Source organism: Sus scrofa, chromosome 14 (assembly GCF_000003025.6).
Source record: "Sus scrofa isolate TJ Tabasco breed Duroc chromosome 14, Sscrofa11.1, whole genome shotgun sequence".
Taxonomy (NCBI): domain Eukaryota; kingdom Metazoa; phylum Chordata; class Mammalia; order Artiodactyla; family Suidae; genus Sus; species Sus scrofa.
This window is the reverse complement of record NC_010456.5, coordinates 128,962,184-128,987,955: the sequence shown is the minus strand read 5'-3', so window position 1 is coordinate 128,987,955 and position 25,772 is coordinate 128,962,184. Positions and strand designations below refer to the sequence as shown.

The 25,772-nt window shown below is 42.5% G+C and overlaps 2 protein-coding genes across 2 annotated transcripts in view; one reads left to right on the top strand and one right to left on the bottom strand.

Moving 5' to 3' along the window:
- EIF3A (eukaryotic translation initiation factor 3 subunit A) overlaps window positions 1–20,311 on the top strand; it is a 39,524-nt gene extending 19,213 nt beyond the window's left edge. Inside the window, exons 10-22 of the mRNA XM_001928342.6 lie at window positions 842–958; window positions 1,888–2,073; window positions 2,686–3,033; window positions 3,985–4,089; window positions 4,173–4,286; window positions 5,745–5,867; window positions 6,819–6,972; window positions 7,734–7,918; window positions 12,689–12,777; window positions 13,316–14,061; window positions 16,403–16,628; window positions 17,416–17,591; window positions 19,083–20,311. Of these exons, the coding sequence (XP_001928377.1) occupies window positions 842–958; window positions 1,888–2,073; window positions 2,686–3,033; window positions 3,985–4,089; window positions 4,173–4,286; window positions 5,745–5,867; window positions 6,819–6,972; window positions 7,734–7,918; window positions 12,689–12,777; window positions 13,316–14,061; window positions 16,403–16,628; window positions 17,416–17,591; window positions 19,083–19,318 (2,805 nt within the window). The 3' untranslated portion in view covers window positions 19,319–20,311. The remainder of the gene's footprint in view (window positions 1–841; window positions 959–1,887; window positions 2,074–2,685; window positions 3,034–3,984; window positions 4,090–4,172; window positions 4,287–5,744; window positions 5,868–6,818; window positions 6,973–7,733; window positions 7,919–12,688; window positions 12,778–13,315; window positions 14,062–16,402; window positions 16,629–17,415; window positions 17,592–19,082) is intronic.
- On the bottom strand, window positions 23,749–25,645 carry NANOS1 (nanos C2HC-type zinc finger 1). Its single transcript, XM_001928298.4, has one exon. It carries the CDS (start codon window positions 25,579–25,581, stop codon window positions 24,727–24,729), a length of 855 nt encoding a protein of 284 aa, XP_001928333.2. The 5' UTR covers window positions 25,582–25,645; the 3' UTR covers window positions 23,749–24,726.

The window sequence follows — 25,772 nt, the reverse complement described above, 5'->3', positions numbered from 1 at the left end:
CAGCAATGAGGGATCCGAGCCTCTTCTGCAACCCACACCACAGCTCATGGTAACGCCGGATCCTTAACCCACTGAAAAAGGCCAGGGATCCAACCCAAAACCTCATGGTTCTTAGTTGGATTCATTTCCACTGTGCCACAACGGGAACTCCTGTAGTTTGTACATTTAAAGCTTTGATAGATCATCCAAGATTTGATTCATGGACTCTCCAGTAGTGAACAAGAAAGCTTTTTTTTTTTCTTTCTGCCAACACTAAGTATTATCAGTTTTTTAACATTGTCCAACTTTTTACTTAAATTTGAATATTACGGTTTTAGCATGACTTACAGGTTCCTATTTTGTCTTCCATTTGTTTCATTTCCGGTCTGGGGGCGCCTTTTACTATATTTTTACTTAGTGTGTTTGTGCACAGTTCATTGGCCTGCTTTCTCTTACACATGTGAGCAGTGTTATTTCTCATGTGCTATATAAAGAATTGAAGGTTAATTAGCAGTATAACTAAATAGTAATGCTGCCAGTCTCCTTCAGACAGACAAATAATTTTGTTAAATGTTCAGATAAAGTAGGTAAGTAGCAGGTTCATTTAAGGGTTTTTTTGTTTTATGAAACTAGGATTTGAAAGGATTATGTGATGTTTCAAAATATCACATAATCCTTTCAAATAGCCTTGGATTGTAATTCTAGCTCCAGCTGTGTATTGTTAACAAATATTCAGAGCTTCAATTTTCTTTTCTTTGAAAAATAGGCATTATTTCTACTTTCCATGGTTGTCATGAAATTCCACATAAAAAATACTGAATAAATGATAGCTATTATTACTAACCTTGTGTTTCTTATGCAGGTGGCACAAATTTATCAGAGCATTGAGTTTTCTCGTTTGACTTCTCTGGTTCCTTTTGTTGATGCTTTCCAACTGGAACGGGCCATAGTAGATGCTGCCAGGCACTGTGACCTTCAGGTAGGTGCTGCAAGGGGCACTGAGGTGGGAGGCCTTTGAGGACTACAACCACTTTATGTTTCTCGGCTTTTGGTACAGTGGCACTATTTTAAAGCTTTAGTGAATGAATGTTCTAGCTTTTATATTTAACATTCTTGTTTTTTTTTTCTTTTTGTGGTCGCTCCCGTGGCATATGGAAATTCCCAGGCTAGGGGTCAAATCAGAGCTGTAGCTGCCAGCCATAGCAACGTGGGATCTGAGCCGTGTCTGTGACTTAACACCACAGTTCATGGCACCACTAGATCTCCGACCCACTGAACAAAGCCAGAGATCGAACCCGAATCTTCATGGATGCTAGTTGGATTTGTTTCCGCTGTGCCGCAATGGGAACTCCATATTTTAACATTCTTAGTTGGTAATTTTTCTCAAATTCAGTTGAAATTTTTTTCTTTATTAGTTGTGCCTGTGGCATGTGGAAGTTCCTGGGCCAGGGATTGAATCAGAGCCACAGCTGTAAGAATTTTAATGAGAAGTCATTTTTTTCTAGAAGGATTTTATGTTTGCATATAGAGTAATGATTTTAAAAAGTTCTTTTTTTTTTTTTTTTTTTTGTCTTTTCTAGGGCCGCTCCTGTGACATATGGAGGTTCCCAGGCTAGGGGTCCAATTGGAGCTGCAGCCACCAGCCTACACCAGAGCCACAGCAATGTCAGATCCAAGCCATGTCTGCGACCTGCACCACAGCTCACAGCAATGCCGGATCCTTAACTCACTGAGCAAGGCCAGGGATCGAACCCGCAACCTCATGGTTCCTAGTTAGATTCGTTAACCACTGAGCCGTGGCAGGAACTCAGTTCTTAAAATAAAGTATAGTTAATTTACAGTGTTGTGCCAGTTTCTGTTGTACACGTATAGATTAACTTTTGATAATACTATTTATAATTTTCAAAGGTTCGTATTGACCACACTTCTCGGACCCTTAGCTTTGGATCTGATTTGAATTATGCGACTCGAGAAGATGCTCCAATTGGTCCTCATCTGCAAAGCATGCCTTCAGAACAGATAAGAAACCAGCTGACAGCCATGTCGTCAGTACTTGCAAAAGCACTTGAAGTCATCAAGCCAGCTCATATACTGGTAGGCATCTTTGGGAGAAATAGACTCTAGAACTTTTGAAGGGCTCTTCTGTCTTTCACAAAAAGGTTTCAGATGATGTCCGAGAGAAGTGATTTATTACATATTTCTTATTTAGTTGTATTTGATAGTTTAGGGATTTTATCAAATACCAATTTTAGGTATTCAGATCATTGAGCTGCCTTCCTTGGGGTAAAATGATGCATTACCTGGATACTGTGATCATAGGAGTCGTCATGTACAGGAGCAAACCACACGAGGACGACCCTCTAAATGAGGAGTGCTATGTTTGGGTTTTCCTTTCTGCTTCAGTTGTTTCTTATCGGTGAGCTCTGTTAGTATTCCTCCTTGGCTTGAACACTAATGTAGGTTGGTTCAGAGAACAGTCAACCTAGGAGATAAAAGGTTCTTCAGCTGTGTCTTTGCTGTTGAAGACTCCAAGTAGGACTAGGGCATAGCATTTGGTACTAGGAACCAGTAGCTCGAATAATGTCATTTTCTGTTGCATGCAAATACATGTAAGGGTGATAATCAGGATTTTGTAGTAATGGTTTTGATATGTAATACCATGGTATGTCACTTAAACATTTTTTGTTAATGCATTTGTTTTTGAAGCAAGAGAAAGAAGAACAGCATCAGTTGGCTGTTACTGCATACCTTAAAAATTCACGGAAAGAGCACCAGCGTATCCTGGCTCGCCGGCAGACAATAGAGGAAAGGAAAGAGCGGCTTGAGAGCCTGAATATTCAGCGTGAGAAAGAAGAACTGGAGCAGAGGGAAGCTGAACTCCAGAAAGTGCGGAAGGCTGAAGAAGAGAGGCTGCGACAGGAGGCAAAGGAGAGAGAGAAGGAGCGTATCTTACAGGAACATGAGCAAATCAAAAAGAAAACTGTTCGCGAGCGTTTGGAGCAGATCAAGAAGACAGAACTGGGTGCCAAAGCATTCAAAGATATTGATATTGAAGTATGTAGTGTGTTATATTTAGGTTTCTTAGCATAGCCTTTTACAATTTATTGCTTTGTTTTGTGTTTGTTTTTTTTCACTCATTTTAATTCAGCTAGTTTATTTATCTGCGAAGCAGCATTTGTTTCTAGTGACTCTTCAGTTTTTAGCTGCTGTTGAAATGCAGTTTGGACACATGTAGAATGGAGGAATAAGAAACAGATATTAAGATTACTGTTTTTCCCTTTCAGTCAAGTAGAAATAAGGCTATTGTAAAACTTTTTTTTTTGTCTTTTTGCCTTTTCTAGGGCCACTCCCAAGGCATATGGAGATTCCCAGGCTAGGGGTCCAGTCAGAGCTGTAGCTGCTGGCCTACGCCAGAGCCACAGCAACTCGGGATCAGAGACGTCTGCAACCTACACCACAGCTCACAGCAACGCCAGATCGTCAACCCACTGAGCAAGGGCAGGGACCCGAACCCGCAACCTCTTGGTTCCTAGTTGGATTCGTTAACCACTGCGCCACAACGGGAACTCCTAAAACATTTTTATATTGCCTGAATTTACCCATTGCAAACATTTGCCCAGTGTATATAAAAAAAAGTAATGTAGGATTCATTTCTAGGAAGAATGGTGCTCCGTATTGACTGTTAATGCACTTTGCTTATATTCTTTTTTTTTCTTTTTAGGGCCACACCCGTGGTATATGGATGTTCCACGGCTAGGGGTCCCATCAGAGCTGTAGCCTCCAGCCTACGCCACAGCCATAGCAACGCCAGATCTGAGCCACATCTGCGACCTACACCACAGCTCACAGCAACGCTGGATCCCCAACCTGCCGAGCGAGGCTAGGGATTGACCCTCAACCTCATGGTTCCTAGTTGGATTCTTTTCTGCTGTGCCACAGTGGGAACTCCCCCCCCCCCTTTTTTCATATTCTGATTAGTTATGTTGTGTTCATATTACTTTTTAGGACCTTGAAGAACTGGATCCAGATTTCATCATGGCTAAACAGGTTGAACAATTGGAGAAAGAAAAAAAGGAACTTCAGGAACGCCTAAAGAATCAAGAAAAAAAGGTAAGTAGAACTGATAAACTTAAAAGTTAAAAAGTTAAATTTTCTTTTTTTTTTTAAACAACATTTGTTTTCATGATATTCAGATTGACTATTTTGAAAGAGCCAAACGTTTGGAAGAAATCCCTTTGATAAAGAGTGCTTATGAGGAACAGAGAATTAAAGACATGGATCTGTGGGAACAACAAGAAGAAGAAAGAGTAAGGTTTTCATTTAATTGTAGTATTTTTAGACTATAGGCCATAATTAAGTCCTCTGTCAGTAATGGCACCAGGGTTTCAAAATTGGTTTTTGCATTCTGCCAGAAATGTGCTTTAATGTCTGCATATTAACAGATTCTGGGAAGAAATTTTCAGAATAGAGATTAAAAAATGAAACTTATAAAATACAAAGGGTAGCTTGAAAAGTTCGTTTTTATTTTACTTTTTTCTCTTTTAGGGGCCTCACCCGTGGCATATGGAGGTTCCCAGGCTAGGGCTTGAATCAGAACTATGGCTACCGACCTACACCAGGGCTCATGGCAATGCCAGATCCTTAGCCCCTTGACCGAGGCCGGGATCAAACCTGTGTCCTCATGGATGCTAGTCAGATTCGTTTCTGCTGAGCCATGACGGGAATTCCTGAAAAGTTCATTTTTAAAAAACAGCTTTATGGAGATATAATCATGTGCCACATGATTCACCAATTAATGGTTTTAGTATATTTACAGAATTGTGCGACAATCAAATTTTAGAACATACCTGGAAACTTCATAACCATTAGCAGTCACTCCTCTCTCCACCCCCATCGCTGTAGGCAGCCACTGAGGTCCTTTTTGACTCTAGACATGCCTGTTTTGGCTATATCTTATAGATAGAATCTGCTCTTTTGTGACTAAACAACTCCTTCTGTAGTTTTGTTACTCTACATTATAAGTTTTCATCTAACAATAACAAAAGCAAGGTTTGTAGATGCTTGCAGTGGCCAAATTTGTAGTAAAAATGAATGACCTCATTCTGGTTAGGAAAAATAACCATGGGCAGGAGACACACATACCTGTGGGGGCTGCAGTGTGGAGAAGCAGCCTCTTGGTTCCATTGGATTGTTGTCATTCTGGGTCTGGTGTTGCCAGTTTTTCCAGTTTTGTTACAAGTTGGAATTTGTGTGATAATTCCTTTAATGTAAAAATTAGAAAAAGTGCTACAGACAAGCTAAAATACTTGTGAATTTTTGCTTCAGTGTGCCCTGGAGCCTTCTGTTTCATTTGAAGCACAGAGGAAAAGCTTCTTTAGTATCAATAGTTCATCCTGCCTTAACCTCCAGTTGTTTTTAAGGAAGGATGTGCTTTTAAATGGTTAAGTTAATGCTCTAAAAGGTAGTGCTTGATACCATGAGGTATTTATTATTTTGTTTTGCCATATACATTGTAGTTTTTCGTCTATAAATACCATGGGGTTAAAATTTTCTTACAGACGCCCCATGTCTTTTTAATCCATCTTCTGTCCCTGACTGTTTTCCTAGGGACGTGTAGCCTCAGATAGTTACCTTTTCATCTCTGGCAGACGGGGCAAAGGAGCTTCTTGTAATACTTCAGGAATATCTGTCAGGAATTTGGGGTAAATTAGTAATCACATAATGAATGCTTAGAAATCATTTAACTTTGAATCGTGTGTTTGCAGATTACTACGATGCAGCTGGAACGGGAAAAGGCTCTTGAACATAAGAACCGAATGTCACGAATGCTTGAAGACAGAGATTTATTTGTAATGCGACTCAAGGCAGCACGGCAGTCTGTTTATGAGGTGAACTTACTGGTTTCAAGGAAATGTCTATCCATTAGCTTTTAAGTTTTGCCTTCAGGATTGTTCTTTAACATGGTGGTACATTATGTCTTGAGCTGACATTTATAACGGGCTGAATATTTGATTGACCATTGATTGATTGAAAGCCTGTGGTATGTGGTAGTTACCAGGCCAAGGATCAAACCTGCGTCACGGCGGCAGCCCAAGTTGCTGCTGTGACAATGCTGAATCCTTATCCCTTTGTGCCCCAAGGGAACTCCTAAAATTTGCTTATTTATTTATTTGTCTTTTTAGGGCCACACCCACGGCATATGGAGGCTCCCAGGCTAGGGGTCAAATTGGAGCTGTAGCTGCTGGCCTATGCCACAGCCACAGCAATGCCATATCTGAGCCAAGTCTGCGACCTACACCTCAGCTCATGGCAACACTAAATCCTTAACCCACTAAGCAAGGCCAGGGGTTGAACTCTAATCCTCATGGATCTTAGGTTCATTAACTGCTGAGCCACGAAAGGAGCTCCTCAAATAGTATTTCAGTAGAGATATTTTGCAGATATTTTATATGCTCAGTAACCATCACTAGGAACAGGTTTTTCCAAATGTGAAAATGGGCTGTGTAAAATCTGCTTTTGATACAAACTTTTGTTTATTCTTCCATTCATAAAGGAAAAAAGACCAGTGTCCTGCTCTTAGGTTCTGACTTAATCATTCAGTTAATTTTGTATAAAAATAAATCCACTAGGTATAAATAATATTATCAATTTGAAGTTTAAAAAATTTGATATGTGAGAAAACCTTCAGTCATTTGGAAAATCTGGTTTTTATACTTGAAGGTTGCTTTCTATGGTCCCACAAAACTTGGAATGCTTTTGTAAACTTAAAACTTATTGCTAATTTGTAGCTCTTGAAAGTTTGATTTTTTTTTTTTTTTTTGGTAACCATTCAATTGCAGGAAAAACTTAAACAGTTTGAAGAGCGATTAGCAGAAGAAAGGCATAATCGCTTGGAAGAACGTAAAAGGCAACGTAAAGAAGAACGAAGAATAACCTACTACAGAGAAAAAGAAGAGGAAGAGCAGAGGAGGGCCGAAGAACAAATGCTGAAAGGTGACTGTGTAGACTGAGATTGGAGGTGTAAGGCAAGGTTAATACGAGATCCAGTGCATAGAGTCTTACTTAAAAAATAGAAGAATGTGAAACTAAGGCGATTGCCCCCCCCCTTTTTTTCCTTCCTATTTTTGGCTTCTCAGTGGCATATGAAGTTCCTAGGCCAGAGATCAGATCTGAGCTGCAGTTGTGATCTAAGCTGCAGCTACAGCAATGCCAGATCCTTAACCCACTGTGCCAAGGCCGGGGATGGAACCTGTGACCCAGGGCTTCCAAGATGCTGGTGAGCCTGTTGTGCCCCAGTGGGAACTTGACTTAACAGCAGCGTGCTGGTTCTCAGGTTCTGAGAACCCAACTTCTGGTTTTCTGCACTTCGCCCTCTGGGAAGGTGTTCTATCCTCTGCCAGATTATTTCCACTTTTTTTGTGTTCTTGTACAAATTCTGCTTTTTTATTGTTTTTAATCACTGTAGTCTATGTAGTATTAGCATTTATTGAGAAACACATGCCAGATGAAATCTCAAGTTTTAGCTGGCATCCCAGATTCTGGGGAGTAGTTGGGGAGGGATTCTAATATCTAGTTGTGTTGAGTGGCATAAAACTTAAATTTTTGAATATCTTCTGATACTTGAGTTTAGCTGATTGTAAAAGAAAAAATTTCTTCCTATATCATGCTGCCTATTTAATACCACAAAAGTAGATCTAGCACTGGGGGAAAGGTGTGGGTAGGAGGCATACTTTATAACCTAACACATCTTACAGAGCGAGAAGAGAGAGAGCGTGCTGAACGGGCAAAGCGTGAGGAGGAACTTCGAGAATACCAGGAGAGGGTCAAGAAGCTAGAAGAAGTAGAAAGGAAGAAACGCCAGAGGGAATTGGAAATTGAAGAGAGGGAACGTCGTAGAGAGGAGGAAAGAAGACTTGGCGAAGATCCACTTTCTAGAAAGGTAAGTAAAGGCATTACTGTGTGTGTGTCTGTCTGTCTGTCTGTCTGTCTCCGTGCTTGGACTTGGCAGCTTTTTAAATCAGTTGTTCACTTTTCTTCTGAGGTCTGGTATTGCTCTATTTTCCTAAAGGCAGAAAGTTCCTAAGCAGGCAGCGTGGGGGTGGGGGGCAGAGATGAGACTTGTCTTAGCAAAGCTGAGATTTTATAGGCTTCAATTTAGAATAGTTGTCGGAACTAATTCTGTGAAACTACGTATTTGAGGAAAAATATCACAGTTGTATGGAAGAGGCACTGTTTTGGTTCCTCGAAAGGAGTTGCTGTGAATTAAGAGGATGATGTGTCGGGGCACTCCAGGTTGAATCTGGGGGGACAGCAATAGTCATCATTGCTTAGGAGCTAGTTAGAAATGCAGAGTCTGAGGCCCAGTGCCAAGTCTTCTGAATGAGAAGCTGTATTTCATTAAGGTACCAACTGATTTTAATGCTGCTCTGAATTTTTATTTTTAGTATGCACTCATGTTCAAAAATGACCTGTTTCCCACTTTATCTTGTGTCTCTTTAATTCCCTCAACTACTCAGTGGTGCTGTTGCTACCCACCAGCCACATTGATTCGAACCCCTTATTCTCCTTTTTTTTTTTTTTAAGGGCCACACCTTCCCAGGCTAGGGGTTGAATGGAGCTGTACCTGTTAGCCTATGCCACAGCCACAACAATGCAGGATCCTTAGCCCACAGAGCAAGGTCAGGGATTGAACCTGCGTCCTCATTGATGCTGGTGAGATTCGTTAGCCACTGAGCCACGATGGGAACTCCCCTTATTCTCCTTTTTGTCTCTGTGTTCCTGCCTTAATTCAGATATTTCTATTGCTTGTATTATTTGCTGTTTTTACTGTTTCCCTAACTGTAATCTTCCCCAGCCTCAGACCTTCCTTTATGTTGTGTGGCCTGCTTGGTTTTTCATAGTGGGTATTTGATGGTTACATCTGCTCTTGTTTTCAAACCTTCCTTTGATTGGTACTCATTGCTTAGAGCTGAAGGTAGAAAACATGCCTTAGCAGTCAAGGCTGTTTATGTTTACTGCCTTTTTCATTAGCTTCATCTGTTACTGTTGTCTTCTTAGTCACCTATACTCTAGCTGTTCTGAGCTGGTTTTATGCCTTATTATGTGTCTGTGACATCTTCCTACATGCTCTGTTTTTCCTGGGATGTGCCATCCTCCACTTTAAATCAAACACTTCTTTTTTTGGTCTTTTTAAGGGCTGCACCTAGCATATGGAAGTTCCCAGGCTAGGGGTCAGATCAGAGCTGCAGCTGTCAATCTACACCACAGCCACAACAATCTGGGATCCAAGCCTGTCTGTGACCTACACCACAGCTCATGGCAGCATGGGATCCTCAATCCACTGAACAAGGCCTGGGATCGAACCCGTATCCTTATGGATACTAACTAGTTAAGTTGGATACCTCTGAGCCACGACAGGAACTCCACATACTTCTTATTTTTTAAGCTGAGAGCTAAGTAAGTAGCTGGAGTTCTCCTTGTTGCCATTTCTTTGAGCCTTTATCTGTAGCACACCTGTATTAAATGCTTATTTTTATTGGAGGACCTGCTACTAGCTAACCATGTGGTCTTGAGTTTGTTGAAAATATGTGTGGATAGATTTTTAGTTCTACTTGTTGCTAATTTCTATATTACGGGTATTCTTATTTGCTGGGTGCAAAGTTCTGTGGGAATGTATGAAATCAGAGATAGTTGTGTTTCATTTGCTGACATCCTGTTAATTTACTTCATTTTTGGAAGAAAGTGAGGCACATCACCCCAGTTAAGGGTTTCTGGGCTTTTTTCTTTTAGATTTTGCAAATCTGTGTTCATCCTTTCTGTTGTTTCTGTTTTGTGGGCCTCCCTTCCCTTTCATTTGGAGAGGTTTTTGTTTGTTTTTTATTTCCTCTCTTAATGGCTGCACCCTGAGTTATATGGAAGTTTCCAGGCTAGAGGTCGAATCAGAGCTGTATTTGCCATCTGTGCTGCAGCTTGCTGAGCCACAGTGGGAACTCCCAATAGGAGAATTCTTAGTTTTATCTATTCCCATTTAACATGGTAACTGATATACTTGGTTTTATTTGGCTTAGAGCTTTTTATTTGCTTCCATGTCATAGCCATCTCTTCCTTAAGCCAAATATAGGAGCTCTTTCCAATTCATTTGTGTTTGTCTCTAGTCTTTCAGCGATTACATACATTCATTCTTTTCAAAGTCTAAACTTTTAGTCTGTAAATTTTGAGAACTCCCGACCCTTCTCCAGATCAGAACAAAATTTTGAACATACCTTTACATGAATTTAATTGCCTCCACTGCGTTAAGACAATGTTATCTCTAATTAGAACTGATTTAACAGTTCTACAAACATATTGGCAAACGTTTTTGTGTATGTCACAAAAGAGGTTTTGTTTTTCTCACAGTTGAGCAATGGTTCATTGGTTAGGCCAGTTCAGAATCAGGCTCCTTCAGAACTTTAGAGACCTGTGCTCTCTATCCTGTGTCCTAGCACAAAGTGGGAGGAAGCTTCTTTTTTTTATTTTAGGGCTGTACCCGCCGCATATGGAGGTTCCCAGGCTAGAGGTTGAAGCGGAGCCAGCCACAGCCACAGCCACGTGGGATTCCAAGCCAAGTCTGTGACCTACACCACAGCTCACGGCATCGTGGGATCCTTAACCCACTGAGCGAGGCCAGTGATCAAGTCCGCAGCCTCATGGTTACTGCTACTGTTTCTGCTATGCTACAGGGACAGCCTGGAGGAGGTTTCTAAATATTTTTTTTTCTGCTACACCTACAGCATGTGGACGTTTATAGGCCGGGGATTAAACCTGTGTCACAGCAGCAACCCAAGCTGCTGCAATGACAGACAGCCAGGCTCCTTAACCCTCTGCACCACAAGGGAACTCCAAGGATTCTTGATCATGGTCTTGTTAACTTCCATGGATACTCAACTTTATTACTTGGAAGCTCTTAGAATGGGCGTTTAAAAATTTCACCAATGCTGTGTTTAGGTGCCTAAGCTCATGGTCTTTATAATTCACCCTTTTTGGCATGTGTGCCCTTTTAATCAGGATTCAGTTATCTTAGAACAGAGTGAATTTCTTTAACTTAGAGAAATATTTCTCTTTTCCCACTTTTCAAAATTGTATTCTTTATCTCTTTTAATATTTTACTTTTTTTTATCTCTGTTTTTTTGTAACTGGCTCTGATATTCCTGTTTAGTTTATATGTTTATCGTCAGGGCTTCTGCTGTTTGATCTATCAACTGACTTAAACATTTTGGTAATCACATTTAATTTTTTTAGAATTCTTTTTGTCTAATGTGTCATAGCCATCCTTAAAACCTCTTTTGAGGTTCAACTATTTGCACTTAAAATCTCCAGTAACTTGAATTCTTTGTTAATTTGCAGAGTGAGTGTGAAGGGTGGGAGAAACTTGGTCTTCTGGGTGTGGATGTTCTCTCTGTTGTAGTAGCCATAAGTTACATTGACAGTTGAGCTCATATTTTCTCCCACAAGGTCCACTTGGCAAAGTCTTTGCACAATTCCCACCTTAGCTTAGAGTCAGCAGCTATGATGGCAGATACTTATCATCTGGCTATTCTTGTTCTTCACTGCTTCTTATCACTAGGTGTTGCTGGAGAGTTGTTGCCAAGACACTTAAAATATTTAAATGATGGATTTCCTGCTGGGGGGCTGGGATTCAGGTTTGATCCCCAGCCTGGCTTAGTGGGTTGAGGATCCATCCTTGCCCCAGCTGTGTGGTTTGAGCTGCTCTGATGCCTGGCCTGGGAACTCTGTGTGCTGTGGGGCAGCCGAAAAAAGAAAAGGAAAGTTTTAGATAAAGATCCTTTTATTCACATACTTGGGACCATAGTTATTCTCAGCGTCATTCGATTTTTATTTTAGTCCTTTAGATATAGTCAAGTTGTGTCAGGTGTTTGTGATTAAAATTGTTTGCATTGCCTATTACAAAGGTTGTACCAGGTTTACATTTTTGCCTTAAGAGTGTTGTGTATCTCCCCATACCTTTCCATGGTGTGTAATGGCAGCCATGATATTTTGAAGAGGAAAATACTGTTAATGTAGCTCCTTGATCGGACATTTCACTGGCTCCACCTCTGTTGAGTTATTTGGAGCACAGGGCCTGTGTGTGTGTGTGTGTGTGTGTGTGTGTGTGGTGTGTGTGTGTGTGTGTGTGTGTGTATGTGTGTAAAAGGGCCGTACTCACGGCATATGGAGGTTCCCAGACTAGGGGTCAAATCAGAGCTACAGCTGCCGGCCAGGACCACAGCCAAAGCCACTCAGGATCCAAGCTGGGTCTGCAACCTACACCAGAGCCCATGGCAACACCAGATCCTTAACCCACCGAGCGAGGCCAGAGATCGAACCTGCATCCTCATGGTGCCTAGTTGGGTTCATTAATAACCGAGCCATGAAGGGAACTCTGCACAGGGCTTTTTTTTTTTTGACAAAAGTGAAATTTTAGATCAAAGGAAATCTTTTGGTATTTTAGTGATTTCAGGGGCATTGTGCAAGATTGCCTTCAAGTGTTGTTATAAATGATTATGTGAGAAAACCTGTTTCCCTGTACTATCAGTCTGATTTAAATTTCTGAAACAATTTGAAACTTGCTTATATTTAAGGACTTAAGATTGTTAATGAAAGCACAAAGATGTTTGGTAGTTGTGATAAGTGTTGCTAATGTGGTGCCTCTCATTAACTTTGGTCAATGTAGGACTCTCGTTGGGGAGATAGAGATTCAGAGGGCACATGGAGAAAAGGACCTGAAATAGATTCTGAGTGGAGAAGAGGCCCACCGGAAAAGTAAGTAGAGTTAAGGAAGATAGGACCAACTAATCACAGGTCCTGTTAAATATCTTATTAGCGTTTTTCTACTTTGGTTTATTTTGTAGCAGTGGGGGAAAAAGAGCCACGAAAACCTTAAGCATGTGTAATGTTTTTCATTGTTTTGTTCAATGCTGCTGTAATTACTGACTTATAAATATCTTGGAAAATATGTGCTTTAATTTTTAAGTCCCTAAACCAATATTAAGGTTAGAGTAAGAAGGCAGAGTTTCATAATGTATTTTTCTTGTTGTTTTGAAAGTTTGTAGTACTAGGTTTAGAAATTGTTAGGGTACTTTTCATAAAGTACAGATAACTTTTTAAGACAGTCGTCTGCTTATTGGCTTATTGACATAAATAAGATTTTGGATTTGGTGTTATTTTTATTTGGAACTCTTTTATGACCAGGTTAATTGATTTAGACTGAATTGATTTTTTTAAAGTGAGTAAAATCCCCAAAGGATCATGTGCTTTTAAGGAAATTTTCCTTAAAGATGGTTGGCTTGTTGCCCTATAGAGATTGGAGACGTGGAGAAGGGCGGGATGAAGAGAGGCCTCACAGAAGAGACGATGATCGGCCAAGGCGTTTGGGGGATGACGAAGAGAGAGAGTCCTCCCTCAGACCAGACGAAGATCGGGGTCCGCGGCGGGGCATGGATGATGACCGAGGCCCAAGACGTGGTCTTGATGAAGATCGGTTCTCTCGCCGAGGGGCAGACGATGACCGGCCTTCCTGGCGTAACACAGACGACGACAGGCCTCCCAGAAGAATCGGTGATGAAGACAGGGGAAGCTGGCGTCATGCAGATGACGACAGACCACCTAGACGAGGACTGGACGAGGACAGAGGAAGCTGGCGAACAGCTGATGAGGACAGAGGACCCAGACGTGGGATGGACGAGGACCGGGGGCCTCGGCGAGGAGGTGTGGATGATGAGCGGTCATCCTGGCGGAATGCTGACGACGATCGTCCCCGGCGGGGCATGGATGATGACCGGGGTCCCCGGCGGGGCATGGATGATGACCGGGGTCCCAGGAGGGGCATGGATGATGACCGGGGTCCCAGGCGAGGGTTGGATGACGATCGAGGACCTTGGAGGAATACCGATGATGATAGAATTTCCAGGCGCGGTGCAGATGATGACAGGGGGCCTTGGAGAAACATGGATGACGATCGGATTCCCAGGAGGGGTGACGACGATCGGATTCCCAGGAGGGGTGATGACTCAAGACCTGGTCCCTGGAGACCCTTTGTCAAGCCAGGTAAAATTCTAGTGTTCAGAGAATGAGAATGGATGCTTTACAGAAACTGCCTAATGTGTTCACAAGTATAAAGTGAAATTGTACACTGACTAACCTCCACTGTTCTGTAGAGGATAGCAGGTTTTTTCAAACAAGGAACTCAGCTCTCATCACATTTTGATTGTTAAGAAATGTTATTTTCAACTGGAAAAAGTGAAAATTTTTAATGGACACATGACAGAGATTGGGCTGTTATTACTAGTTTTAGATAAACTGGTCTTTTATCTTTCCTTGGATAGCTCTGCATTGACTTCTGTGTCAAAAGCTTGTCTCTGAGCAGTTCTCTTGTGGCTTGCTTGCTTGCTGCTCTGGCACTGGTTTGATCCCTGGCCCAGGAACTTCTGCCACATGCAGAACTCAGGGTACAACTGGCCTTCCCCTCCCCTCCAAAAAAGAAAGAAAACTTGCCTCTGAGATCCCTCACACCAAAACCAATAACCTCACCCCCTTTTCTGCTTTCGTGATAGGTGTTCTTTGTTTTCCTTCTCCCTTGCTGACTCCTCCTTTCTCGGCCTGTGCCTTGCATGTTGGTGTTCTTCAGGTTCTGTTCCGGACCAGTCTCCTTGTATAAATAATGGAAAACAAACTGTACCTATCAAACGTTTGCTGTACTCTGGCCAACCAGGGAATTGTGTTCATGAAAGGAGTATATTTCCTATATAGTTTCTCAGTCTTGGGTCTGCTCATCATTTCATACTTTTTATAATTTCTCATTAATTAATTCAGGTGCCCAAGCCACTGCAGGGACAATGCTGGATCCTTAACCCGCTGCACTGCAATGGAACTCCTACTTTTTATTGTTCCTGAGTAATTGCGTATAAGTTTGGACTTTCTGTTACCATCTTCTCCAGATGACTTTTCCCCTTACCTTCAGACCTGTGTCTCCAGCTTTATATCCTACCTGTGTCACTGACACTCAGCCTATCAAAACTGAATTCCCACCCCTTGTCTTCAGGGGCACCACTGTCCTTCTGATTTTATGAGATGGGAGTTCTCCTTTACTCTGCTCTTCATTCTTTCTGTTATATCTTTCAGTAACCATTGTAATTTGTTCTAAATATAAATGTGAGTAGCTTCCTTGCCTAAACCTTTGGTGACTTCTGTGCAGTCTTATGTTTCTACTCACTTCAGTCCATTGTGAAGCTGTGTGACTCTGGGCAAGCCACCTGACTTTTCTGTGTGTGTAGAATGGAGTAATAGAGTGGCATCTCATTAATTTGTGATAAAGTCAGGGTATATTGAACCATTGCGTCTAAGGGACATAGCTGTTTAGGTTCCTTTGAGCTCTCTGGTCACAGTTTTTCTCAACCAGTCAACACATATAACCTTGTTTTATTTTTCTGTCTAAAGATACCTTATTTAACATACAGTATTGATTCATTAACATTGAACGCATGGCCAACAGCACTGTAACTCATTCTTGAATGAAGCTTATCTAACACATGTATTTTCTTGTGCTTGGGAATGCTGGGGCTGGGGCGCCTTTAAAAACTGAAGTCAACCACAAAAAGCACAAGAATGTGAAAGCATGGCACTAAATAGACCACCAAGAAGCGACTTGTTTAAAGTGGGAGAGCCGCAACTAGAAGTTAGCATTGCCTTGTTTGACTTCAGCTGAAAGCAGCCTTGTCAGGAGGCTCAAATATCTTGCCACACATGCTAGTGACTTGTAAAAGTGCTAGAGTATTTATTAATTTTGGAATCATAAATTTTAGCAAGTAGCAAATTAACAAGTATGGAATAATCTGCTTCTCTCAGAGCTGTGGTTAGGATTGAATGAGCGAATATAAGCAGGAGGTGGGGATGGGTGCTGTGACACATAGGAACAGAAACGGTGGTGATAATCATTGTTAGCCTTGCAGCTGTCACACATTTTCACTGGGATTTCTGCTTCCTTTGGCCTGTGCATGTGTGTGTGTGTGTGTGTGTGTGTGTGTGTGTGTGTGTAAGGGCCATACCTGTGGCACATGGAAGTTCCCAGGCTAGGGGTCGAATTGGAGCTGTAGCTGCTGGCCTCCACCACAGCCACCGCAACGTGGAATCTGAGTCGAATCTGTGACTACACCACAGCTCACGGCAATGCTGGATCCTTAGCCCACTGAGAGAGGCCAGGGATTGAACCCACATATTTATGGATACTGGTCGGGTTCGTTTCCACTGAGCCACAACGGGAACTCCATTTTGGTTTTTTTTAAATGAGGTTAGAGTGTCTCAGATTAGCATTTAGCATGGTGGTGGATGAATGTCGACATCAAGATCTCTATGGTTGCCAATCTGAGCGGAAATTGTTTTTTAAACATAGGTGGATGGAGAGAGAAAGAAAGAGCCAGAGAAGAAAGTTGGGGTCCACCTCGGGAATCCAGACCCTCAGAAGACCGTGAATGGGATAGGGAAAAAGAGAGAGACCGAGATAATCAAGATCGTGATGAGAACGAAAGGGAGCCTGAGCGGGACAGAGACAGAGAGAGGGACAGAGAGAGGGACAGAGACAGAGATGGGGATCGAGAGGATCGCTTCAGACGACCAAGGTTTGTAATTCTAATTAAGTACTGTCCGCGGCATTAATTACAGTTAGGTTGATTTTCATACTGTGCTGTGCCTTCCCAACTACTTAGGAAAGATGTGCCCTTCATTCCTTCCAGTTTAACTACTGGAATCATAGAACAGATTAAAAATTTTTTTAGAGGTCATCTTATTGAACCGGTTCCCTCATGACTGGAGGGAAGTGAGGCTCTGGGGCCTCAGCTGTGTGGCTCTGTGGCAGTGGAACCAGTCCAGGTTCTTCACTGTCCAGTGCTTTTCCCCTGTGATTGAGGTTAATTTAATTGCCTTTAAATTATTAATTATTTAAATTATTAAAAACCTCTCTACTTTTATTAAGAGTAAGTTCTAGCTTGCTCCCTCTAGTCAAAGTGGCTTTGTACTAATCTAGACCAGCACCAGTTCAGTATATTTCTGCAAGGATGAAAATGTCGTGTGTGTGTGTGTGTGTGTGTGTGTGTGTGTGTGTGTGTGTGTATTTTCACATGGTAGCTAGTAGTCACCTGTAGCTGTCGAGCATTTGGAATGGATTAGTGCTACTGAGGGAATGTCTTGGTTTTATTTTAGTTAATTTCATGGCTACTATATGTTGCACAGTTTAGATTCAGATATTCTCATTTGACCTCAATGCCTGAGGCATTAGTTTGAAAGGTCCAGTCACGGGTGTAAACTTTATTGCTGTTATTACTTGCAAACTTGGATATGATGTTTTCACTTACTGTTACCCACATAGTCTAATGACAGAACTTAATACATCGTTTTGAATGGCTGCAGGGATGAAGGTGGCTGGAGAAGAGGACCAGCTGAGGAATCCTCAAGCTGGAGAGATGCGAGTCGTCGTGACGATAGGGATCGAGATGACCGCCGTCGTGATGATCGCCGAGATCTAAGAGAAAGACGAGATGACCGAGACCGAAGAGGGCCTCCTCTCAGATCAGAGCGCGAGGAAGGTAGAAGTGTTCTCTCTGTAGCGCTGCTGGATTTGTGGGGAGCTGTAATTTATGTAGGATTGGGGGGAGGGGTTACTGTCTTGTAAATTTGTATGAACACCAAAAATAAGATAATAAGTAGATCATTTATTCCATTTAGAGTTTGTGGTTCTCACAGACTTAGTGATTGCTTTGTGAAGTTTAGCCCATCATTAACTTCAAAATATAGTAGTAGAAATAAATTGGATAGAAGAAATCTCTCTATTGATAAAACAAGTTTATGTAAAAAAGGAAACAGTTATTTAAAAATTAGGTCCTGGTAGATAAGCAAAAAGTGTAAAACATTCTTTCTCTTCAGTTGTAACAATTGAAACTTGAGTAGAAAGTAACTTTGTTTAAAATGGCTGTTGCACTTAGTAGTAGCTGTCTCCGAAGCTTTCACTGTTTGATTTGTACCAATGGATTATAAGGGTATTCTTTTATAGACATAATGAAATATATTCTTTCATTTGTGGTTAAAATTTTATCAAAAGGAGCCAAAAATCTTTTAAAACATTTTTATTTAGCTATATTTTTGTCACCTTGTCTTAAATATTTTTTAAAGATTAGGACACTTCCCAGGTCATAGATTTCTTCTTGCTTACAAACTTGCATTTCTAAGTCTGTATTGTTGTTGGAAAGGTTTTTCAGAAATTGTATCAAAATGATTAAAGTAGATTTAGCTTATTTATTTATTTAATTTTGGGCCGCCTATCTGGCATGTTGAAGTTCCTAGGCCAGGGATCAAACCTGAGCCACCTGTGGCAGCCCAGGCCACTGCAGTGGTAATGACAGATCCCTAACCCACTGAGTCACTTGGGAACTCCTAGCTTCTGGGGTTTCTTTTAATGGAGATTCTCTATCATTATCTTTTTTTTTTTTTGCTTTTTAGGGCCCCACCCTCGAATATGGAGGTTCCCAGGCTAGGGGTGGAATCGGAGCTGTAGCTGCCGGCCTACGCCAGAGCCATAGCAACACCAGATCTGAGCCACATCTGTGACCTACACCACAGCTCATGGCAACACTGGATCTTTAACCCACTGAGTGAGGCCAGGGATCGAACCTGCAACCTCAAGGTTGCTAGTCAGATTCGTTTCCACTGTGCCATGACAGGAACTCCTGTCATTATCTTTAATACAGGATTTCCTGAGTAATTTGAGGCATTCCTTTGGCTTAAGTTGTTTAGTCTGAGCTAATAGAATACAGTACAAATTTATTCTCTCTCCATTTAAAAAATTTTTTATTTTATCTTGTAGTATAATTGACCTACAATGTTGTATTAGTTTCAGGTGTACAACAAAGTGATTCAGTTATACATGTATCCATTCTTTTTCGGATTCTTTTTCCATATAGGTTATTATAGAATATTGAGTTGGTGGTTATCTACCTTATATGTAGTAGTGTGTATATATTAATCTCAGACTCCTAATTTATCCCTCCGTTTCTCCTTTTCTTTTAATTAAAACTTTTTAGTAAGTTCTTGGAGACGCGCTGATGACAGGAAGGATGACCGGGCGGAAGAGCGGGATGCCCCTCGTCGAGTTCCTCCCCCAGCTCTTTCGAGAGATCGAGAAAGAGATCGAGATCGAGACCGAGAAAGAGACGGTGAAAAAGAGAAGACCTCCTGGAGAGCTGACAAAGATAGGGAGTCTCTCCGTCGTACTAAAAATGAGACTGATGAGGATGGGTGGACCACAGTACGACGCTAAGCTTCAAGATTCAAACTTGTGTCTTACATAGGTTTGGTCACATTCAAGGATTATTATACTTGTGCTTCAACCAATCTGAATTGGATTCTTTAATGTTGTCTCACCATAACACAAAAAGCATGAACTTGTATTAATCCTATATAATAGATTGATCATGCACTGTTATCCACAGAAGGTTGGAAAACCATGCCATTTTTTGGGGATTTAAGGTGTTGCATTATTTCATCAATCATTTGTTTACAAAAAAGAAAAACTAAAAAATAAAATGTGAATTCTTCAGGTATTCAGTAACACCTGTACCTTGGTTATAGAACTGATCTTTTTTCTTTTGATTTTGAAATATCTGATATTAATTTGGAATGAAGTAAGGTTCTGTTATAGAAAATGTATTTGAAGGCTAAGGAGGGAGCTGAAACATTTTCACACCATTAGTGGTTGAGACATACCTCTAGTTATTTTGAGGTATTTCCTATTTGCTAAATTTGGAAAGTTTTTAGGCTTTACTATAAGTGCGGTAACCATTACACACATGGGATACAGTGAGATTTTTCTGTAGATTTTACTTGAGAGAAGGTGAGTATAAAGCAATTTGCAGTCATTGTAATGACAAGAATATTGCTTAAGTGTGAATCCAAAACTGATACAGCTTTTAAATTTTAAAGCGTTTGGTAAACCTATTGCTGAGTTTTTTTCTGTTGCCAATAGCCAACTGCTTTTCCATTTATGGAGATTTCATGCCTTTGAAACATTTTAAATATGACAATATTTATAAATGTCTGGTTTGGAGGAATTGTTTAAATTCTTTTTTCCTAATTTTCCTTTCTCTTCAGGATAGATTCTTTCCACAAGTAATTCGTAGTAATGACTGTGTTGACTTCAATTTTGGAGTGTAGTCGCAATGTTAAAGATTAACTGTTTGGTTTTATTGAAGCCAACACAGAACTTGCTGCTGTGTTTTTTCTTCAATGATAAATAAAATACTTACAGAATTTGTTTTTGTGTTGATTTGTGGTTAGATTGGTTTTGTTCATAATGCTGAATTTGCGTATTCAGTTGACTTTATTTCACTTGAGTCTTTTACTGGTACTATTTAAATATGTCAGTGTTGAGTATCAAAGAAAATAATCTAAATATAACAAAGCAAATGTGGCCAAGATGTTTCCACTGAAATATCCTCCTCCGTTAGTTGAGGAACCCCATAGTTTGATTATAACACTGTTCTGTGAGTATGGGGGATGTGTGTGTGTGTGTGTGTGTCTGTGTCTGTGTGGGTGTGTACACCTTGGGTTTTTCCCCTGAAATCAGTCATGAAAAATCATAACTAATTTCACAGAATGTTGTAAATTTATAGTGGCTGTAGGCACTTAACATTCTTCATGGTATTAAATAGAGGTGAGAATCCTGTTGGTACAGCTGTGATGCCAGGAGAGGGAGTATTAATGCTTTTTTCAAAGTTAAATAATCAGCCTTTCCTGTTTGATGTTAACATAGCACTTTTAAAAACAATTTTCTTAATACCTGGATTTCAAACAAGTGAAAGTCTTAAAAGGTCTTTTGTGAGGAGAGGGGCTTTTTCTTTTGTAGTAAGTGAAAGAACTTGGGTACGTAATCTGCTCTTAAGTTACTGGAGCAGGACTGTGCCTGTAACATTGCAGATAGGTCCCAACAGACGATTCCTTTACACTGATGTGTTTAGATGAGTTACAGATGCATGTCTTCTGATGGTTAGGTTTCCAGGCTAGACTGCACACCACCCCTTCCTTCCCAGACCCTTTTCCAGACTTACTGTTCTTTCAAGTTCTTTGTCCTGTGTGTTGGATTCAGCACAGGATAAGGGCAGAAAAGTCTGCTGTTTTGTGATCCTGCTCTTAGGTTTCCACTCTCAAGTCCTCACAACCTTACCCCTCCCCAGTGTTCATTCACAAGTGTCAAAGGAAAGCTGAATGACCCACATACCTCACTGGTGTCTTCAAGTGGGGCCTGCATTTTTAAACAGGGATATCATTACTATCAATATGGATCAATCTCAGGGTGGAGACCGTAGCTGCCAAAAGACTCCCATTCCATGAGTGTCCATAGTGGCTACCCAGGAGGAGGTTGGCATCTAACGTGTGGCATGATTTGGCTGTAAACTGGTCTACAATTTTGTTTTTTTTTTTTTTTTTTTTTTTTTTTTTTTTTTTTTTTTTTTTTTTCGTCTGCCTATTTCATAGGTCATCAGCTGTAGCTGCCACCACACCAGCCCGCACGTATCCGACCGCGCAACCACCCACCACCAACCCATCAAACCCGAGCCGCAGGACGAACCCCCATGTTCTAGCGATCGTAACCACTGCGCCACGGAATCTGTCTACAATTTTGTAAGTGTAGTTGAAATACATAGAAAATTAGTGAAAGGAATGTTCGTGCTATAGCTAAGAACACTAGAAAATTAGGACTGCATTGAAAATTTTCTTTGAGGTGCACGTGTATTTGTGGTATAATTTTATTTATTTATTATTTTTTTTGTCTTTTTGCTATTTCTTTGGGCCACTCCCGTGGCATATGGAGGTTCCCAGGCTAGAGGTCTAATCGGAGCTGTAGCCACTGTGGAGCTGTAGCCACTGGCCTACGCCAGAGCCACAGCAACACAGGATCCGAGCCGCGTCTGCTACCTACACCACAGCTCACGGCAATGCCGGATCATTAACCCACTGAGCAAGGCAGGGACCGAACCCGCAACCTCATGGTTCCTAGTCGGATTCGTTAACCACTGCGCCACGACGGGAACTCCATAATTTTAAATTATATGGTTTGGCTTACTTTATCTGTGCCAAATGTAATTAAATAATCCTGCAGTTTCTAAAAAGGACTTTGTGGGAAAATTGAAAGCCTCTGGAAATGTCTCCAACAGAAAAGGACAGGCTGGTTAAAGCAATCTTTTGAAGATTCTATACATCGTTTTTTGCTTTTGCCAATTATGCTGTGTGTTCTTAGGAAAACAAGTACTTTTGTTACTTTATATATTTTTAAACTTGGAAAAATTGGGTTTCTTTTACCCTAAATTAGTCTTGCAAGTGTATAAAACATTTTAGATTGAGAGTTGATTTTCAATGTGTTATAGTGGTTAGTATACTTTTCATAAGAGGTCTCTAGAAAACCGATGTTCTCTGTTCTTGCTTTCAAATACTGAGTTAAAAGTTAGCTGGAAAACAGGCAAATCTGAGGAGGGTCGCTATGGGGTGCTTTTTAAATAGATGAGTGGTTGCCTGGCTAGTTGCGAGGGTCTTCTGAATAAGCTTTCCCAGTACTCTCCCAACTTCAAGACCTACATAAACTATGTTGAACACATTCCAAGTTCTGGTAGAACAGTAACATCGGATCACCAAGGCATTCTTGCATTGACGGTATTAAAGCCACACACCTGATTCCTGGAAATACTGTCTATAATTTGGCTCTGAGTCACTTGCCTTGTCCTGGTGTGAAGAATGTACATATCTGGTGACAGCGACTGTTGACAACGCAGAATAGGGCAGCTGGGACAAGGTAACAGGAATACATTCCTGTCTGAAAACTGCCCAACGAGTGAAACTATTTTAAACTGGTATATTTTCTAGCAATATTGAAGAGAATAACTACATGGTTTTATTAAGCTACTTCAGTTTCAGCCTAGTCAGAGCTGAAGTTCTCTGGCCTGGGGCTAGATTAGGACTGCTTTTTTTTTTTTTTTTTCCTGACCGAGAAAGGGTTTTCGTTCCTCCCCTGCCCGCATTCTGATGTACTTTCCTTTGGCCAAAAAGGCTCATAGCTACCCCAATGTCATTTACAGCAGCTTTTAAGACTTTCAAAGGAATGTTCATGCAAATTTGCTGTGGAGGAAGTTGTTGACATGAAAGCAGTCTTGGTTTTTAGTAACCTCGCTAAACTCTCCTGGAACCTTTGTACATTTAGACTAAATCTTGCTGGTATTTTCAGACAGTGATTTTGTACATTTCAGATGACCTCCTTGTAATTCATTTCCATTTTTGCCTCCGGATGTCTTGTTGGTAGATACGGTGTGGTATGCACTATGGTGAGACAGAAAATGAGGGTGGAGGTTACGGGAGGAGGAAAGCACCTTTGCCTAAGGATTAGGTTTAATCTCACTATTATGGATAACTGGTGGGATTCCAGGAAGGGACAAGTCCTCTTCAGGGAGAATGGGAGTGTTGAGAGACTGTTCCTTGTCTCCACACACCCTATCCCCATGCCCTCAGTTACTTTAATTAGTGTTTATATAGGTCTGAGGAGGGTCTGTGATGTTTAAAGTCGAGAGTCCAGAGTGGCACCTCCCTGAGCACAGGTTATTACATTAACCTTCCAGAGCTCAAAGGATTCCATCTTACATTTAGTTCAAGAGGCCACAGCTGGAATGAGCCTTCCACTATTTAGGAACACTGGAATTGAGCATCAGAGTGCATACGGCTCCATTTGATCTTCAATAATCAAATATTTTTGAACTAGAAATGGCGAGGTGGAGGTATACAGACAAAAGGCCAAGTACCAGAGTGAAAGACAAGATTAATGAATTCATATACTGTTACTGTATAAATACACAAATTCTTTTAAACAGCACCATTTCCAAGTGTATACACAATATTATATAACCTGGCACGACTTTGAAAGATGGGAAACGCTAGTTGCTCGTTCAGTAATAAAAGATGTGGTACATAAAAGGATAAGGAGCTGTATTCTACCTGCCACAGATTGTACATCTTTACACCTCCAGCTAGGACAGAAACAAGCCACGGGGGGAACACCCACCCAAACTAACACTGGAAAGTTTACTAAGCCTTCACTTAATGATGCTACCAGGCAGGTGAGGGTTGCTTCACCTGGAATTAGAATAACTGATTAAGGACAACAGAAATATTATTACTTGTTTCAAACAATAAAAGTCATTTTGCTGACATTCCATAAAATCGCCAGTTAAGTTCAGTTTAGAGGCTTTTAAAAAAATATTCTAGGCCTAGTAAAGTGCCTCCATTCATAAAATTAAACATCCAAGATTAGATTGAGACAATTTCATATACTGATGCGCATCTAAAATAGGTTGACGTATAGAGTAAATAAACACTTCTAAGTTGCCACATTTCAGTTAGTGGAACGAACACCCAGCCTTCACCGTCTGGATGTGCACAAACTAGAGATAAACAAATCAAGATTTTAGCTTCTAGTCTTAAGCGCTCTTCGACAGGAAAGGACTCAGTACCGCCGGGTTCTTTTGAAAAAAAAAAAAAAAAAATCAGTACATCTCAAGTTCAACCAACAGCTGAGCTCCACGCTCCTCAGCAGCGAGAGAGAGAGATGGTGCGCAGGCCAAACTAGACATTGGGCAGGCGGCGACCCTGGTGGCGTCAGGTGGCAGTAGCAGACCGGAGTCCGGGCCCTCAGCGCAGCTTCTTGCCGGGCAGGCCGTCCCTGACGCTGCGCGGCGGCGGCACTTTGGAGAGCGGGCAGTACTTGATGGTGTGCGCGTTGTCGCCGCTGGCGCCGCACAGGGGACACGTGTAGCGGCGCAGCACGGGGCACAGCACTCGCCCGTCGGGTCCCTTCAAGATGTGGGTGGTGTAGAGCGCCACCGCCTCCTTGTTGTTCCGGCAAAACACACACACCTGCAGCTCGGGCTTGAGCAGCCGGGCGCCGGCCGCCCCAGAGGCTGCGTGCAGCCGGGGCTCGGCCGCCCACGCCGGGGCCCGCTCCTCGCGCGGTGCCGCCTCGGCGGTGGCGGCAGTGGCGGGTGCGCAGCCCAGCAGCACAGCGGTGGCGCGACCCGCGAACGGGCTCAGCTCGGCGAAGCGCTCCTCCAGCAGCCCGGCCTCCGAGGGGTCCGCGCACAGCTCCAGCGCGCGCAGCTCCAGCGTGCCCCCCAGGTAGCGGCCCCGGGACCCCGGCTCGTCGCTGTCGTCGTCGTCGTCCTCGTCGTAGTCGGGTGGCCCCAGCGCGGGCCCCAGCGCCCCAGGCCCGGCCCCCGCGTGGGGGGAGCAGCACGACGAGGAGGAAGAGGAGGGTGGGGAGCCGCCGCCGCCGCCGCCGTCCTCGCCGCGGGCGCAGCCAAAGCGCGGCTCGCCGTCCACCGCCTTGGTGATGAGCGTGGCGAGTCCCAGGTAGTCGTTCCACGAGCTGAAGGGTTGCGGGTGCGCCGGGCCCTGGGCGCTCACGTAGCGGGCGCTGGGCACGAGCGCCATGGGCGGGGGGACGCGGCCGCGGCGGGGCGAGCGGGGCGCCCAGGGGAAAGCCTCCATGGGCGGGCTGCGGGCCGCGCGCGCCGCCTCCCCGCCGCCGGCGCGGGCCGGACGGAAAGGACGCGCCGAGCCTGCCCGCCGGCCTGCAGCGGGGTGGGGCCGCCTCGCTGCCTTTTATCGGGCCCCGCTCCTCCCCGCCCCCCGGCCTCGCTGCCGCGGCCCTGCCCCTGCGCTCCCCCGCCCCGGCCACC